The 18,441-nt window shown below is 42.4% G+C and overlaps 2 protein-coding genes across 3 annotated transcripts in view; one reads left to right on the forward strand and one right to left on the reverse strand.

Moving 5' to 3' along the window:
• Positions 1-8,181, reverse strand: part of mylk4b (myosin light chain kinase family, member 4b) — a 32,142-nt gene extending 23,961 nt beyond the window's left edge. The window contains exons 1-2 of one of the 2 annotated variants that reach the window (XM_060066407.1): positions 7,887-8,181; positions 2,698-2,956 (exon numbers count right to left, since the gene is read on the reverse strand). In XM_060066407.1, the coding sequence (XP_059922390.1) occupies positions 2,698-2,956; positions 7,887-7,951 (324 nt within the window). In that variant the 5' untranslated portion in view covers positions 7,952-8,181. Of the gene's footprint in view, positions 1-496; positions 894-2,697; positions 2,957-7,886 lie in introns of those variants that run through there. The other variant, XM_060066408.1, reaches the window with a different exon arrangement.
• A 5,277-nt stretch (positions 8,182-13,458) lies between these two features.
• On the forward strand, positions 13,459-16,552 carry serpinb1 (serpin peptidase inhibitor, clade B (ovalbumin), member 1). Its single transcript, XM_060066417.1, has 7 exons — positions 13,459-13,618; positions 13,848-14,036; positions 14,678-14,812; positions 14,913-15,030; positions 15,134-15,276; positions 15,570-15,737; positions 16,066-16,552. The coding sequence occupies exons 2-7, from the start codon at positions 13,869-13,871 to the stop codon at positions 16,471-16,473; spliced, it is 1,140 nt and encodes a 379-aa protein (XP_059922400.1). The 5' UTR covers positions 13,459-13,618; positions 13,848-13,868; the 3' UTR covers positions 16,474-16,552.
• Positions 16,553-18,441: the final 1,889 nt, after the last annotated feature.

Here is an 18,441-nt window from a genome sequence, read left to right on the forward strand (position 1 = left end):
ATTCGCAGGTCACATGGTCGCAACTGGGGACTTTGACACCGGCTCCCTAGACCGGACACTCTCGACACAATCAAAGCACCACTAAGTGTTGCTCTGACCTACCGGATTGGCGTTCACTATGCGGTATGGCCAGTCTATCATGGGTGGAGGACCGCAGGTCTTTAGCAGTTTAATCTGTCACAATCTTCCTTTACTATCATGAATACCTGTCCTGATGCATCTGTTTTTTCTCATGAACAATACCAAACATGGTGACACAATGATGGCGTACTTTGTAGAACAACAGAATTCTTGACCTATCCTGTCCAGAGCTCTCTCAGAATCGGCAAAGGTTGTTTGTTTTCACAGTACGTTGGCTTTAGGAATATACACGCTTTCTTTTGCCTTCATTGCATGCTCTGGGTTCTGCATTCTGCAAAATCGACACAAAGACGTGGCAGTTAGGATGCAACAGGGCATCCGTGACGGTGGCTGCATCGACAAGCCTGACGTTTACCTGTGTGTCCGTTGACCGGGAGGGTCTACTCTTCCTCTTTGACGAGAGCAAATTCCATAATCCCCTCCAGAGGAAGGAGGCCACGAGACACACGCTCCCGACGATCCATATTTCCTTATCCCTCAGGAGGTTCTCCATGGCGGTCGCATGTGGATGTCCTCTTCCTCACTCTTGGGTCTCCTCTACCCCCCACCCCCGCCCACCCTCCCACCCACCTCTCTCAATAGTCAAATGGCTGACTGTGGTGGACACAGAGCAAGACAGCAGCAGAGTTGGAACGGGGAAATCTACACAACACTGTACCCAACTCTACCGATACTTCGGCGACCAGTCGAGCCGTTGATAAGCCACTAGCTTTCTGTGTGGGTATGAACAACCCCCCCCCCCCCCCCCCTCAACACACACACACACATACATACACACACACACATACATACACACACACACATTCACACACACATACACAGCCAGACATACACACACACACACACACACACACACACACACACATTGAGGTGGGGGCTGGCGGGTGGTGGTTGGGTGGGAGTGAGGGGAGTGCTGCTGTGCTGTCATGCCAGCCACCCACAACGTTTCACCTCTCTCTCTACCACCCTCCTCCTCCACCTCCCTTTGCCTAAAAGGAGCGATCATGCCTTCTGGCAGACGAGAGGGGGACAGGTGCGGCGGGGTTCAGAGGTGCTGCCTCTGTATGCAGAATCAGATGCCTACTGCTGGTGTGTCAGTGAGACTCTGCTGGTATCTCTTAACTGAGGACACAGCACTTCACGCATGCATTCATCGCGTCCAAGGTTCCCTGAGTATTGGCCACTACTTGGCCCCTCTCTTCACGCTGGAAATAGAAGGTGCACATGCATCATCTGAACCTTTTAGAAGGCCACACACGTGCATGTGTTTTCACGGTAGGAAGCCTGAAACAAACTGTAGATGGTGACACACGCAAGCCTGCGTTCACACGCAAGCCTGCGTTCACACGCAAGCATCCACAACCACAAGCCGGTTTGATAAGATCTGGTTTGGTTTGTTCTTCTTGGAATCCTACACGTACGCACACAAACAGTAAAAAAAACAATGGGAAAAACAAAGGGCCTACAGTATGGGTGCCAATGTGGTTAGGTGGTTATTTGTGTAGCAAAACGATAGGGTTGACAGCTCTATTAATCATGTTCTTTAGATAATGTAATTTATGAAAGCGAACATGACAAGATTTTGTATTAACGGCCAACATGACAAACATGTACATGGGGTGCATTTAAAGGGAGGTGTTTATTAAGTGTATTCACCTTTTCATGAAAGTGCACGTAAATAGACTAATAATAATGCTACTATATTTACAGTATATGCAACAAAGAAACCAATACCTATTTTCTAAGGTTCATAATAAACATACTAAACAAATATGTATAATAGTATATCTTCTACAAATTAAAATAATAAAAAGAAAGAGTTCATATTGCGTTAAGATTTTAATAAGCAGCAGCAGTTGGGGAAGACATTGAGTGGACAGGGGTCAGGTAACCGGACCGGGTTGCGGTCTCCACGTGAACCGCTGTATGGATTACTGCTCTGCTATGTACTGACTGCTACAGGGTTGCATTATGGAATGTATGTTTATCAAATGTAAAAAATAAAAAATCGGGTATTACGAAACGAAACAACTGACGAAACAATCCTACTAACAAGTGTGATCATAGCCCAGAGAAAAGGGGTGGAGAAGACCGGGAGGACGAGAAATAGTGAAACGATAGAACTAAATATTACGAAATGAGATAGAAGCCTACTGGGTGCAAGAGAGTGACTGCTCAGCACCCGAAGTAGTGCCCTAATCCATTACGTCCAACGTCAAGGCAAGCATAACAACATATTTCATTAAGATTAATATAGGCCTACAACCCAACTAAATAAGAGTTCCTATTTACTCGTCTGTTGTACGTTATTATAGGGTTGTAATGCTAGTGCTAATTGCGTTTTTTTTTTTTATCCGAACCTGCTAGGAGACACCACCTTCCGGCTATAAGGTGTCAGTAAGCTAGTGAACGAAGCTAATGAAAGACGCACAACTCCCTCTAGCGACCGGTTAGGGCACTTCTTTGATTTTAGTCTTCATGCATAATCGGGTTCACAAGCAGCTTTACTATTTGAAGTGGGGCTAAACTAGAAGGCATATATCTCATTGCGCTAACCTGTTGGTCGCCCCCCTCCAGCTCCACGTGTTTGAGTTCCCAGAAGCAGCGCATGGTCTCCACCTTCTCCAGGTGGCAGTACAGTGCCAGGCGCCCCAGACGAAGGCCGTTGCTACGGTTATTGATGGACTTCAGGCCCTCCATCTTCTCGACGATAGGGGACATGGGGATGGGCGGTGGAGGTGGGAGCCCGGACGAAAGCACCCTGTCGTTCTTTCTGTCAGACACCAGATCAGCGCACTGAGCCGTCTTCTCAGACCTGCAATCCAAACGAATAACCGATTTTAGTTTGTCTGTTTGTCTTGCAGTCGCATTGAGGCTGTTAACATTGGCACTGGTGGGTCTTTTACCTTCAATGTATACCGCCATGTGTGCAAGGCAGGGCCGTCCCTAGCCCTTTTGGTGCCCAAGGCAAGATCAGCAAAAGGTTAACGGCCCCTTCTGCTGATCTTGCCTATATGGCACCAAAAGAAGGCACAGAGAAAAATTACCAAAAAGGTGCAATGATAATCAAATTAATTGATCAAACCACAGAAGCTTTTTATAGCCATGAATACATCCAGGTAGAGGAGACAGTGTATAACACAATTCATATTCACATTGTATCTAAAATCTCCAATGTGCGGGTTATAAATATAAAATTTTAATGGCGTAGGCCTACTAGGTTAAATTGATTCTGTTCATTTCATTGCGATTTATCAAAAACAAGACATTTATTGAAAATGTTTTGCTTGGCCTAGCGGATGGTTTTCTAGATATGAATGTGAAATCTGATGTGTGACACTAGAGTTAATTGGGTTGGGGGTCACTGTGTACTGTTATGTCCCACAGTGTACTGCTGGATCTCCGTTCTCTATGGGATGATGGGGAAAGTGAAAGAGGGATCTGCGCTGATACCCACTGGCGACAAAAGGCTTTCTGCTGATCTTAACCTGTCCAGCCTAGGGCGATAAAGCTGATGCCAACCAGGGCTATTTTTATCCTGTGACTGTGTGTGTGTGTCTGTATGGGGGGGGAGGGGGGTGCAAATCTATTGCCTGTGTTGTGCCATTAACAGGTTCAGAGGGCGTTCCCTCTCATCACGGTCCGACACCAACCAGAGACGAATCGTTGTCAGGGCCGATTATTCAGCATCAGAGGTTTCCTCTGGACAAGCTTCAACTCTGGCACTAGAGCAAAGAGCCAGCCAGAGAAGCACCTGTCCCTGTCCCGTTCATCAGCTCCCCAACATTAGTCCCTTCCTACACGGCCAGAGAATCTCTTAGTGCAGCATCAAAAAAAAAATTTGCAAGAAGGGGGGGGGGGCTAATTCATCCAACCATTTAATATGCTCCACTAGATATTACTGGGTGTACCACTTTTTTTTCCCAGCCTGTGGTATGCTTATCCCTGGCAACGCTACTTGATGTATATGGGATCTTATTCTTGAAATAGATAAATGAGACGAATAGACGAATAACAAAACAAATAATTTAGATCATGGAAAAAATGCATTATAATAGCCTTCTCCCAATAATACAGTTTATTGTGTATAAAGTGTGGCACTCTCAACTCAAACATTGCATGTGCATTTATCTATTTTTTACATTTTAGCGTTACACTTAAGGTCAAAGGTCGGGAACCACCTAGCTAAGCTTTTTCTTGCTCATGATAAAATTTGAGCACTGTTGGCATAAATATTCAGTTGTCAGTTGTGCAGATTTGATAACTGAATGCAAAAGAGACAAATTAAAATTTTCTTAATTTCATTTTATACTATGATTATTTTTTATTAACTTTATCAACATATGAATGCACAATGACTATGCTGAACATATAATAATATCATATATAATAATAATAATTATCATATATAATATAATAATATGCTGATTATTGAATGAGGCTTGTTTTGATTAGCAAAAAAAAGTTACCCTTTACAGAATTCATTCCCTTTTTTATAGCACAAGAAGATCTTTTTTATGATCTTATCCAAACAGACAGGGCGTGTGTGGAGACATATATTTACACAAGGTGTTAAGGGTAAACAGAGAGAGAGTGCAAGTCTGTTGTTGTCATGGTCACCATACTATAAAGACATTTTGGTCTTGCATACTGAACAGGCTTTGAGGAACTAGCATGCCTGTTTTATGGCGTTCACCATGGCCTGCCTGAGTATGAGGGGATCCCCCGTGCCCCCTGCCCCCAACTCCCCTATACTCTCCAGGGTGCTGGTGACCCCGAGGGTCAGCTACTTTAAAGAGCTTATTTAGTGGGCGTTACAGCAGTTGGCAGTGAGAGAGAGGTCAACATGGCTGGATGTAAACCTGAAATGGAAAACAACTCTCTATCACTATTACTGAACAGCACTGTCTATCAGATTAACTAGTCACAGTAACTGTCGTGCTTAGAGGCAATGAGAACATAAATAAAACAATAAATAAAAAACAATATAAATGACCTTCACAATAGAAATGAATTGTGGCCACCTCAACTCATGTGTTGCAAAATTACATAAAGATGCAGTGTATGGAAAGTTAGCGCACAGGTAACACTTTAGAATAAAGTTCATAAAGGTCATGCAGTAATAAGCATTAGTAAAGGGGTTAGCGTTAGTTGGTTAGCTTAACCCTTTTGAATAATGTATCAATGTTTATCTTAATTTACATGAATACTATTACCTTCGTCCACAAATTCAAAACACGAATACCGTTCGTAAATGATAACTAGACCATTGGTTAACCGTTAATGAACTGTTACCAATGTTAATTAAAAGTGCATTAATTAATGTCATGTTATTGTGACATGTAACCAGTGCATGTGTATGTATTTGGCCATGCACCGCATGAACATACATTGCATGGAGTGGTTTGGTGTGTCAACGTCTAAGCAATGCTGTGGTTTGTGTTGGGACTGTCCCATCCCTGCCACTGGTAATCCCCTCCGATAAAATAGCCGACAGGGGGGACCCGATCCGTCTTCCCCACAATAATCCTTCTATGTAACTGATAGGAAGTGCTGTGTGAGTCTCCTAGCTCTTAAAGCAACAACGAAGACAGAGCCAGCAATCCGTGCGTGTGTCATCTAAAGTGTGTGCCCGTGTTTATGTGTATGTGTTTGTGTGTGTGTGTGTGTGTGTTTGTGTGTGTGTTTTGTGTGTGTGTGTGTGTGTGCCTGTGTGTGGTGTGCAGATGAGAGCAAACTTTGCAGTCACAACAGGTCTTGCAAGGTGATCCGCTGGCATCGAGTGACTCGGCTTCTATTTTCACGGTTATTTTTGCATTGGAGGCTACGTTAATGGACTGTATAAAGGTCCTGAATATGATAATGTAGCTCATTAGAGGAAACCTCATCTGCGTGTCTCGATAATTACTATTCAAGATGTACATGGTTATTGCTTATTGCTATGGCAAAGTCAAATTTCAAGGGGACAGATATATATTATTCAAATGAATATTTTCTCCCTGATTTACATCCCATTCAGAGATATGTTCACAAATTGAGTCAATTGCGTGTCCAGTAACTGGGCATCGTAGAGTATGAACCAAAATATCACCATAAACAATGGTCAAAAGTCATTATCTCCCTTGACTCAATAACATCTAACCATCACGACCATTACATAGTTGTTTAGTCTCTTTAGGAAGTCAAATTATATCTCAATACGTCTACTCTAAATGTCCACTAAATGATGTGTTGCGAATGTTAGTGGGCGGGGTGGTTCTGTGCTGTGAATATTCTGTACAATACATGGACATGTTCATGCACACACACTTGTTTGTCTATGTTTGTGTGTGTGTGTGTGTGTGTGTGTGTGTGTGTGTGTGTGTGTGTGTGTGTGTGTGTGTGTCTGTGTAGATGCACGTCTGTGTTTCAGGCTGAGAGCGCGTACACGCACATGTGTGTGCGTACATATACTTCCGCGTGCGTGTGTTCGGGCTAGCATGACGCATACACGGCAACATCAGTGAGTGTGGCTTTCCCAGTCTTATAAGCATGGGTGATGGACGAAGAGGCCCCGCTTGGCGCGTCCTAACTAGGAAGGCCCCATGTGGACAGTCGTCACCATAGGGATCTTCTAGGAATCTCCCCTGCACGGCATAACACATGGCACGTCCATCATAGGCTGTTGAGGGGATTTGGGTTCCCATACAGGGACGCAGTTGGCTGATTCAGAACACCGCTGAGTTGTTTAGCGTTATGCTTATGTGATCTTTGCAAACTCTCTTTGACTCACAGACTGGCCGTTCTTTTGATTGATAACATTGGTAACATTTTGAAATTGATATGATCTACCCAAAGATGTTTCTTTAGCAAGCTTGTCTTTAACAAACCTGCTTGACAACCTGGCCATTTGAGCCAAAAATAGTTTAAAAAGAATAATATAATCACTGACATCATAAGGGTTTTGAGTAATTGGTAGATGTTGTTGTTAATTGATAGTTGTGATGGTTCAACACTCAAGATCACTCATGTTACGGCATAACCGTGACATACTGGAGAGATACTCTCTGTGGAATAAATTAATAGGCTTGGAGGTACTCCACCCTAATATCAGGTTATCAACAGGTTTATTTTTCACCAACTAAATACCACATCGCTGCTTGGCTGTGCCTTCAAAGCCTGCTCTCCCTGATGGCTGCAGCCTTGATCAAGAACTGAAGTTCAAATCAGTGCATTCTTGCGCTTATGAAATCTGAGGTATTATTGTAGTGTCTTAAAATACTACCAAGTCTAATCTCCCCATGTATGTACATATAACACTGCACACACTCTGCATTGCTAAGGAAAGTGTCTAGAATCCATCTGCGCGCACAAACACACAAACACCCACCCACACACACACACACACACACACACACACACACACACACACGCGCACACACACACACACACACACACAGACTGACACACACTTGGACCCTTGTAGTGATTTACAGCTTTGCCAACTCCTCAAAGAAGCAACCCCTCAACAAATATACAGAGACTGTAACTGTTGAACTTTCACTCAATGCCTTTTCCATTTATCAAAGCAAAGCAGATGTCGACCTAGATTATACATTTCTTATGTAGAAACAGGTTGTTATAAAATTGAATGAATAATGTCAAACCCAATAGTTGTCAGTGCATATAAACTGCTCACTGTCAGCTGGCTGGAAGACATAAACATGAAATAACGACAAATATAAAGAAAATGTGAAGAAACTTGCCTTTGATATTTGGTTACATTTGCGATGACAAGGATCTTCTTCTCCTTTCCTCCCATATCCCTCATGGGTGTGTTGTAGCTGTAGCAGTCCCTTCCTCCAGGTTTTGCACACTGATGGACTGGGATCCTGCGTTACAGACGGTCGGGGCCCCCGCTCTCACGGATCTCGAGCAAGGGAAAGTATTGATCTACTGAACACAATGCAGTGTTCTGGAGTGCGTGAGCTCAGTCGACAGCTGCCAGTGCTTTTCTCTGTCTGCAAGGTGAGTCACTGGACGCAGAGAGATGAGTCCATACAACTGGCCTGGGAGGAGGGTGGGCTCAGGGGGTCCATTGGCGAGCAGAGAGAGAGAGAGAGAGAGAGAGAGAGAGAGAGAGAGAGAGAGAGAGAGAGAGAGAGAGAGAGAGAGAGAGAGAGAGAGAGAGAGAGAGAGAGAGAGAGAGGGAGGGAGAGGGAGAGAGAGTTTGTTATGGAGGAGGGGTCTTGAGGTAGGGGGGTCTGCTTGGGGACCGGGAGATCACTCATGGCCAGCTTGCAGGACATGATCATGGGAATATTATGAGGCTTGTTTATAATGGAAAATGTTTGGCTGCCATGTGTCTGCCCACAAGGGAGGAATGGTGCCTACCTAAGGGACAGACAGACAGACAGACAGACAGACAGACAGACAGACAGACAGACAGACAGACAGACAGACAGACAGACAGACAGACAGACAGACAGACAGACAGACAGACAGACAGACAGATATAGACAGACAGACAGACAGACAGACAGACAGACAGACAGACAGACAGACAGACAGACAGACAGACAGACAGACAGACAGACAGACAGACAGACAGACAGACAGACAAGACAGACAGATATAGACAGATAGAGACAGACAGATCAGAGAGATTAAGAGATTAGACATTGGGGAAGGACTGTAGTGTCCATATATTATTTATTATGCTGTATGGAACATTTAACTGTCAACGGGGTTAATAATGGCAACTGACATAATGACACAGGCCTGAAGTGAAGGCTTGTATTTTGGAGTGTGGGCAGAGATGCGCAGTATTTCAAGTACATGAATTTGTAATAAATATTTTAATCTGTTTTGGTATTTTGTAATTTGTATTCGATTCAAGTGAAGAGATTTGATACAATTTGTATTTAGATACATTATATTATTTCTGTATTTAAAATATTTAAATTAATTAAGTGCCTGACAATGAAATGAATATGTCAGACAGAATGATTTTTGCCATGTATTTATTTTGCGGTGCTATTTTCTAGCTTTATATTTGTGTAATAAATATATATATTTATATGTAAATATAATGTTCACACATCCATTTTTTCCAAGTCAACACTTTAGTTCAGATTGTCTGACCATATCGGCGGTTGCTTAGCAACAGTATGTCATGTACTGTCATGCAAACGCACTGACTGAACGCAAGAAAATTATCAGGTTAGTCCGACTATGATTGGATTATTAAGATACATGTATACATGCCTGACTAAAATCGAATTGAATCAGGTTTCACAGAGTCGGATTAGATTATTCACTTGATAGTCGCATTAATCGTGCATGTATACGCTCAATCGGATTTGAATCCGATTTTGCGTTGTGCGCATGCTCAAAATTTGGGGGCCATGAGCCGGGTGTAGAAGGAGACGTTAGTCGTGTTGTTGTCGCCGTCGGAGAAACGGCTATTTATTTAAAAAGGTGGCGAAGAAGATGGAGGAAGTCGTGCAAATGTAGTTACCCCCTATAAGACGTGCATCCCCGTCCGCGGAAGCACGCATGTATTCAGTGCAGGTGGAAGTACATACTATGCTTCGATTTCACCCCGTTCACCTAAGGCTGAATTAAAGTACATATTATGAATCTTAAAGACTGCGTCTGGTTCTCCGACTCTCTGGTACTTCCACAACAAGTAAAGACTCGCAGTGGGGGTTATCTCAGCCATGGTGGAGAAGAATTGGGGAAAATAACTTTGGTTTTGACTCTCAGAAGTCCAGATGAACCGCGACATGGAGGAGAAAGGGATTGTTGTTGCCGTATGCAGACTCCCACCGGAGCTCCTTCGTCGGAGGAGCTCCGCTGCTGCCGCAGGAGCTGCTCCACAGCCGGAGAGCTCCACCCCAGGAGCTCCAGCGCCCGACTCCCTGCCAGGCAGACACATGGCCGACAACATTGAAATGTGTTAATAGACTAGAGAGAAGTAATTGGGTGTCAAGCAACGAAGTTGCGAGACAACCTATTGTTTTTGTATGAATTATTATTATTATTATTTTACCTCCATGGGAGTCTATGGCAGCCCATAGAATGCCTTGGTGAAAAGTTGTGATATTTGGCACACTGGTTTAAGACAGCCCCATTAGCCCATCAAGCTAATTTCAGGTCGCTAGCCCATCAGCTCTAATTTTGCTTGTTATTGTTGATTCAGATCTTCGATTATTGGAGGTGATCCACAAAAGCCTATATGATCGGAACAATGGGATGTCGAAGCAGAGGGTTTATTTCTTTCTAATCAAAGGGACTTCGGACTAGTGAGCTGTAGGAACAATGGGATTTTTTCGGGTTATGGAGAGGTCGGAACAATGGAGAGTCTGAGAAATTACATGGACCCGAACTGACAGCTGTCTGCTGAAAACATCTTTCTCAAATGCCGCCTGTTGTTGCTAGTGACTTAAAGCGGTCAGCCCGTGGCTCTGTTACCACTAGTTGAGATGGAAGGAGGGATCCCCCACTCTGCGTTCCTTCTCAGTATTTCTTCTGTGCTAATTAATGGGAGTTTTTTCTTTCCCTCTGGGGGTCAGGGTGGTGTCATAAATGTATGGCCTGTTAAGCCCTTTGAGACTGTACTGGTGATTAATGGCTTTACAAATAATATTGAATTGAGTTTGATTGAATAGATAACCTACTGCTAAGACACACAAGATCTCGTCTTTTCACCCTCACAGAAAGCGGTTAACTTCTAAAATGATACAAAAAGTAGTTTAAAACAACTCAAGGGAAATTAGTGAATTAATAGTATTGTTCTTTTATGAATAAAGATAAATTCTCTTTGTCATATGCTTTTCAACCTTCATCCTCAGCTGTTGTGACATTTCCATTAGAACGCAGGATCTCTTCCTGTCCTGAATCCTCCTTGCATTCCCTGTCACCCCTTTGTGTGCGTTAATTAGCTTAACATGGCCTCTGTTGCGGTAGGGTTTAACAATGTGACGGACATGTGTCACCCTGCTTTTAAAGTTATTATTCATTACTTGCTATATTTAGCTCAGCCTCAATATTCCAGACCTGTTATGATAATGGCAGATCTTGGTTTTAAAGAGAGGATAATGTACTTTGTCATTCATCGGTTAAGACACTAGGTGTACTTTGACCCAATGCGTCATTTTTACGGGCTAAGCTTCCTCATTCTGTTTGTATTCAGATTTTGGGTTACACCCAGCCATTGGTCCTTTGAGCTGCCTGTTCCACCCATTGGCTCCTGTCAAGACAATCCAATAAATCACAGATCAACCCAATTGAACTGCCCAAAGTGTTAGTGGGTTCCCCCAGGCTCTCTTTTACAACGAAAGTTTCACAAGAGAGACTGGACATCAGGTCTAGCGTTTGGCGAAAGTGGTCATTTCTGATTTCATCTCAGGATATTGAATGAGCACAAGCAATTTAAAATCATTTTGAAAATCTGCCTCATGAACTTCTCGTTGACTCACTGATCATAGCATATCCTGTGAGGGCGGTATGGACCCTGACCTGGTAATTAATCCAGTACATCCGGTATGTGTAAATCTCGCCAGGGCACAGAGCAGCTAAAATAATGAATGAACCATAATTTCGTTATTATACATAGTTATTACCCATCCGTATATCGTGCTGAGTATAGCTTCTAAATATAGGTCTAAACAATGATTTAAGAGATACCAAACACCATTTTTGAGTTTTTTTCTTTTGCAATTTCTACTGGAAGGCTACGGCGGGGGAGGAATAGCCTTTTCAATGCAGGAAATACCCTGGACTGTATATATTTGACACAGTCCTTCTTTTAGGGATGTACATAATCTTACATGGAATCTCAATCAGGACTACAGATCCCTTGGGAATCCCTTACAAGGTCACAGCTGTGTGGGTGGAACCACGGTTTGGCATGCAGAGCAGCTGGCCCAAGCTTTTCCCCAGGATGGTGAGCCCACTGTGGGCCTTGATTGTCAGAACCAAACAGCGGTACGAGTCGTACGACAGTGCAACATTTATGTGGCTGAGCTGCATGGCCCTGACAATAATACATATAAGTCAGCATTCAATCATTATTCAGGTACAATGATATCAGAAAAGCTTAAACAAATAGCGACCTTCATTATTGGGGTGCTTTAGTTTTTTCTATGGCTATCATAAAGATTTGGATTGGTCATTTGGAATAGTGTGTAGTGTGGATACAACTGTGTGTGTGTGTGGGGGGGGGGACTTTTGCATCTATGTATGTGTGTGTGTGTGCGTATGTGTGTTTGTGTGTGTCTGTGTGTGTGTGTGTGTGTGTGTGTGTGGGGGGGGGGGGGGGGGATTCCAAACCACTTAGGTATCCTGTGTTTTTCCGCTATGTATAAAATAATATTCTCTCTCTCTCTATACTTTTGAGTGCCTTATAACTTTAATTATTTGACCACATGGGGTGGTTGAGATGTGTTGAGAAAAAGGGAATGGGATTGCTGTACAGTGCTCATGCTTGAATGAGTCATTCCAGCTATATCAAATGTTCAACACCTGGTTTGGTTGCATTGGCCGAGACCATTGATCTCAACTACAAATTAGGATTACATTAAATACAAACTTTAAAAATGGGATCCCGTACATATTTTTCATTGTTGGCAAACAGACCCACACACGCACACTGACACACAAAAACCTAAAACCCACAAAAAATGACTGAAAACCCTGTTCAATGAGTTGTTGGTATCACAAGATGTCTTGCATCTACTGAATGGCCGGATGGACGGTATAAGATATTTAGTTATTGTTCTTCTCTTAAAGAGTTTTTTTAACTATTTTTATAAGGTTATAGGAAATAAGGTTATTTTTCACTTACCCATCAAAAGAGAAGCACCGTACCTTTTTTGGTCTGGTATCAGTGCTCAATTTGGGTAATCATTTGACTGAGTTAGCCTAAATCTATGGGAGCTGTTTCAGATTCAATCGATAAAGTCAGTTCGTGAAGTGAAGGAAAAATAAATAATGTGATTCAGTGAATACCCCAAAAAAACGTATATCCTTTTTAATGAAAACTATTGCACACAATCAAATCAAACTGTAATTTATGTTCTGTATAGGCTAGGCCTTCATTTAAGATAATAATTTACAAAGCTACGATTCATATTCTATAGTTCTAGAGCAATACAGGTGTGGTTAAAAAAAACTATGTAGACCAAAGGACAAGGGCGGGTCATGCATTATTTGGCATTGCTTACTGACAGTCCAAGAGAAGATAAGCTTTATCTGTGTGCTTACATTAACTGTAGGAGTGTTCCACCTCACATTGTTGGAACTTTAGGTGGCCTTATCTTGACAGTCTGATTTATTGGTTATAACGTGTGACCCCTCCCACTTGGCTCCCACCTCGCCGTTTCGTCGACGTTCATCGTTCATCCACTGTACCTACTTGTAGGCCTACTTCCGATCAACGGGGTCCGTGCGCCGTCGGGTCTGCTTTTCTACTTACAAAGAAAGGAACTATCAGGTTGGCAAACTTAATATATTTGGTTCCAACAGTGAATAATAATGTTTGTTTTTGGCATAGTTGTTTCTATGCACGCAAGTAATACATTTATGAGGAGGTCCTGAGTATATCCGTACTTCCGGGAGCGGGCGGTTCAACTTTCAACGCAAACGCAGAACTTACTACGACTAGTGTATTGGATTATTTTATTATGTAAATATACATCATTTGACCATGTTTATCTTCACAGGAGGACCACACACACGCAGTCATGACCAACCTTGGGAGCTCAAACTCAATATTTGCTTTGGATATTTTCCGAACACTGAGCCAAGCGAGCCCAAAGGGGAATGTCTTTCTGTCCCCTTTGAGTATAAGCTCGGCTCTAGCTATGGTGTACCTGGGCGCTAAAGGGGACACCGCCTCTCAAATGCAGAAGGTACCCAACACATCACAGCGCGCGCGCGCGTGTGTGTGTGTGTGCGTGCATGTGTGTCGGTGTGTGGGTGTCGTTGACGGTATGTGTGTGCGCGTGTGAAATGTATCATGTACTTTTTTGTATCAATTATATTTTAACACCAGCATATAGTATTATAATTGTATCAATTCAAGTTGATAATTTAAGTCGTATTTCAAAGAAAAGAGAGTAGGACTAGGCTACTTTATTGATCCAATACAATAAGTTATTATGTAAATGATATACATAGATATTCAAATAATACAATTAATGATGAACATTAAAATGTAATAATGTAGGCTAATACAATCGAAATCTTTATTATTACGGTTATTACTTAGTTATGATAGCCTGTCTACCAATGACGACAGACAGCTATGAAGTATTAAAAAGTCTGGACTGCTTAGAAAAAACGACAAAGAACGCCAAGAATAAAGGTTGTGTCTAAAGACGAAAGCTTGTCATTACTGTTGCACTTTGAACTCTTTTCCCTCTAGTAGGCCTATAGATGGGCAAACCGCCAAATGATTTACTATAGTCAACTATCTTTGCATTGTGGATACATATTATGGATCGATTGTGTTCTATATTTTTAATGTTTTTCTAAATTCTGTTCTGTGCAGACTCTCTCTTTCTCCTCTGAAGACATTCACACAGATTTCCAGACACTCAATGTTGATATCAACTCTTCATCGACTGCGTATATCCTAAAACTAGCCAACCGTCTTTATGGGGAAAACAATGCTCACTTCCTCCCGGTCAGTGTGTTTTGTTTTTTGTAGTTCTTTCCAAAAATATATGACAGCATTGATTCTGTGATTTTGCATTTGTTTACCTTTCTTAATACACATTATACAGACATTTCTAGAAGCCACCCAGAAGTTCTACAATGCTGACCTGAAGGCAGTGGACTTCATTGGTGCTCCAGAAGATTGTAGAGTGGAGATCAACAACTGGGTTGAACAGCAGACTGAGAGTAAATATATTAAGAGAAACTGGGTCCAGAGTTGGGAACGTCACTGAAACACTATCATATCAATGGAATCTCAATTAATAGGTGTCTGTCTGTTTGTCTACAGATAAGATCAAAGATCTCCTGAAGTCTGGTACTGTAACTCCCATGACAAGGCTGGCTCTGGTGAATGCCATCTACTTTAAAGGCATCTGGCTCAACCAATTTGAAAAGGCCAACACCAAACAGATGGTCTTCAAACTAAACCAGGTGAAATATTAAATGTCAGATTATGACTGAATCCTCATGTGTATGTGGCCTTATTGATGATGTGATGAGGGGCAGGATAGTCTTGGTTCCCAGTTGTTCGACTCCCAGTGGTTGAAAGGTTTTGTTGACTTAGCTGATCTTGGTATCCTTCAGCAAGATGCCTAAAAGCTACCTGCTCCTTAATGGTACGCATCTTAGCTCTCTGCTGAATGAATAGTGTACATTAAAATGATACAAATATTTACACTGTATAGCAAGTGTATTCATCATGTTTATGGTTTCCTTCATGCAAGAACGAGAGCAAGCCTGTCGAGATGATGTACCAGATGAAGAAGCTGCCCTTCAACTACATCCCTGACTACAGCTTGCAGATCTTGGAGCTTCCCTATGTCAAGGAGGAGCTTAGCATGTTCGTCTTGCTGCCTGAAGAGTCAACAGACGGCTCAGACCCACTGCTTAAGGTAATGCCATACCATAGTCAATGGTAGGTGAATGATAACGCAAGAAACGGGAAACGGCTTGGCTTCAGTTCCAAAAAAACATAATCATGGCCACACGGATTATGGTTGTGAATCATGTTACTCTTGTAGAGAAGTGAAGATTCAAGTTTAGAAATTAGCTCTAAATTTGTGTGACGGTAACCTGGGCACCAACATCATAAACAATGCATTTTTATGCAATTTTTTTTTTTATACAAAAACAACACTTGAAACCGCTTTCGAAGATAACTGTATGGTATGTAATTATATATTTACTAATGATCGGATGTGTGTGTGTGTTTGTGTTTAGCTGGAGAAAGAACTAACACAAGAAAAGCTGGATGAATGGACCAACAGGGAAAACATGGACACACAATCAGATGTCTTAGTTCACCTTCCTAAGTTCAAATTGGAGGAAGACTATGAACTCAAAGAGGCATTGGGCAAAATGGGCATGACTGATGTCTTCATTGGGGGGAAAGCTGATCTTTCTGGAATGAATAGGGAAGGAGGCCTCTTCCTGTCTACGGTGGCCCACAAGGCCTTTGTCGAGGTGAATGAGGAGGGGACAGAGGCTGCTGCAGCAACAGCTGGCATGATATCCTTTTGTATGTTGCAAGAGGAGCACTTCACAGCAGATCATCCGTTCCTGTTCTTCATAAGGCACAACAAGACAAAGAGCATCCTGTTCTTTGGTCGGTTCTCTTCCCCTCAGTAAATAAAACAGGTTGAACTTTATGCCTTAAGATATTTAAGTCTAAAATCTGCCATGTAAATGAATTAAATACTAAAACATTCACGCTTGAAAAATCATTTTTAACATAGAGATATTGAAATGAAGGTTCATGCTGAAAAATGAAGGCAAAAAATATATAACATGGGTATAAAAGGATGACATATGGAAAGAAATACAGGGTTCATTTTTTTTAAAGGGGACCTATTATGCTTTTTCGACTTTTATGAACTATAAACGTTTTTATAATGATTGATAGTAATGTTTAACCATACTAAAGTGTCAAATAATGACGTGCATGCATTTCGACGTATTCCCTACTGACAGTCTGGGGTGGCTGTGCAGAGCGCTAAACACTCGGGACAACGTTAGCGATTCACTTGTTCACATTTCCGGGAAATCATCTACATAGAGGCACTCCTGCCGCGCCCCCATATGCCTGGTCAAATCTGCCCGCGCGCATGCTTCAAGGAAGGTAACCAATCACAACGGAGTTGGGTTGGCAGGAGGGGGGCGAGGGGGCGGAAAAGGACGAAACCGAGCGTTGACAGAGAATGCTGAAAGCGCCCAGATGAGAGGAAGAGTTTGCTGAAAATCTACATCGTTTTTTGTGTATGGTTAAACATGACTATCAATCATTATAACAACGTTTATAGGTCATAAAAGTTGAAAAAGCATAATAGGTCCCCTTTAAAGAATTTGCCAATATTTTTTTCGATGAAAATATACCTTTGTGAAGTTTTGCTTCAAATGAAAGCAAATATGTTCATTTCAACAGTTCTTTGGAGAAAGATTATACTGTTAATTTACTCATGCTCGCCAATGATACGAGTACTTTCAATTCTGATATTCTATCTTTAAATTGTAATTTATGTTGCTGGTCAATAAAACAGGACTTACATTTAGATATAAAGCTCTCCACGACAAATCTCCTTTCAAATAGTTTAGACCTGTATTATCACTTTAGCAGTACCGGTATATTCACTGCTACATTTTTTCCATCGATCTTTGATTAACTACCGGTATATTAATTGCTGCTCCCTGCAGGGCAATGCCGGTAATACATATAGCACCCTTATTATTCTGAATACTAAATCGCACAAGTATGAGACAGGCAGTAATGCCAGTAACGAGTTACTGGCCTCGGACCACTTTTTTCAGTAACGAGTAATCTAACGCGTTACTATTTCCAAACCAGTAATCAGATTAAAATTACTCATCAAAGTCACTGCATTACTATTTTTTTTACCCGATCACCGATTGCCGTTGAGAGCGATGGAGTGGTGTGTGTTTGTGTCTGTCTGTCTGTCTGTCTGTCTGTCTGTCTGTCTGTCTGTCTGTCTGTCTGTCTGTCTGTCTGTCTGTCTGTCTGTCTGTCTGTCTGTCTGCCTGTTTGTGTGAGAGTGCGTGTGCATGTGAAGCGTAATGCCGCGTTTCCACTGCAGGGTGCGGTACGGTTCGGTTCGCCTCAGTCCGGTAGGTAGGGGGCGGTATAGCCCAGCTCAGTTCCGAGGTCACGTTTCCACCTCCGACAGTACCCTTTATGGTAGGCTAGATGTCGATCGCCGCGGCAGCTACGTAAACATCGTGACATCATAGCAGCGCGACACAGTGTAGCCTGCTCAATAAAAACAATGGCAAATCCTCACTGCTCCATCAAGCTCCCTCTGCACGTCTTCCTCCCCAAGAATGCAGAGGAACATCTCCACCTCCTTGTTCGCCCAAGCAAGCGTTTTACGCGACATGTTCATTGTAAAGAATAATACCTCGAGGCTACTGTTTGTTTGTTTTTATTCCCACGTCGCCCGGAAGTGACGATTCTGTCGACCAATCAACGGAGGGGGTGTGTAGCTCGAATTTTCTGGCACCCTTTCAGGCGTCTCAGTACCCCAACGGAGGAGTACTCAAGTTCAAGTTCAAGTTCAAGTGTACTTTATTGTCAAAAATCTATGT

This window comes from Gadus macrocephalus, chromosome 12, assembly GCF_031168955.1.
Source record: "Gadus macrocephalus chromosome 12, ASM3116895v1".
NCBI lineage: Eukaryota > Metazoa > Chordata > Actinopteri > Gadiformes > Gadidae > Gadus > Gadus macrocephalus.

What these genes read in the sequence shown, in the direction of transcription:
- serpinb1 (XM_060066417.1), top strand. Translation starts at nt 13,869, where the DNA reads ATGACCAACCTTGGGAGCTCAAACTCAATATTTGCTTTGGATATTTTC. An exon ending in GGTTGAACAGCAGACTGAGA is followed by an intron (nt 15,031 to 15,133) that starts GTAAATATATTA and finishes GTTTGTCTACAG; the next exon opens with ATAAGATCAAAGATCTCCTG. An exon ending in TGGTCTTCAAACTAAACCAG is followed by an intron (nt 15,277 to 15,569) that starts GTGAAATATTAA and finishes CCTTCATGCAAG; the next exon opens with AACGAGAGCAAGCCTGTCGA.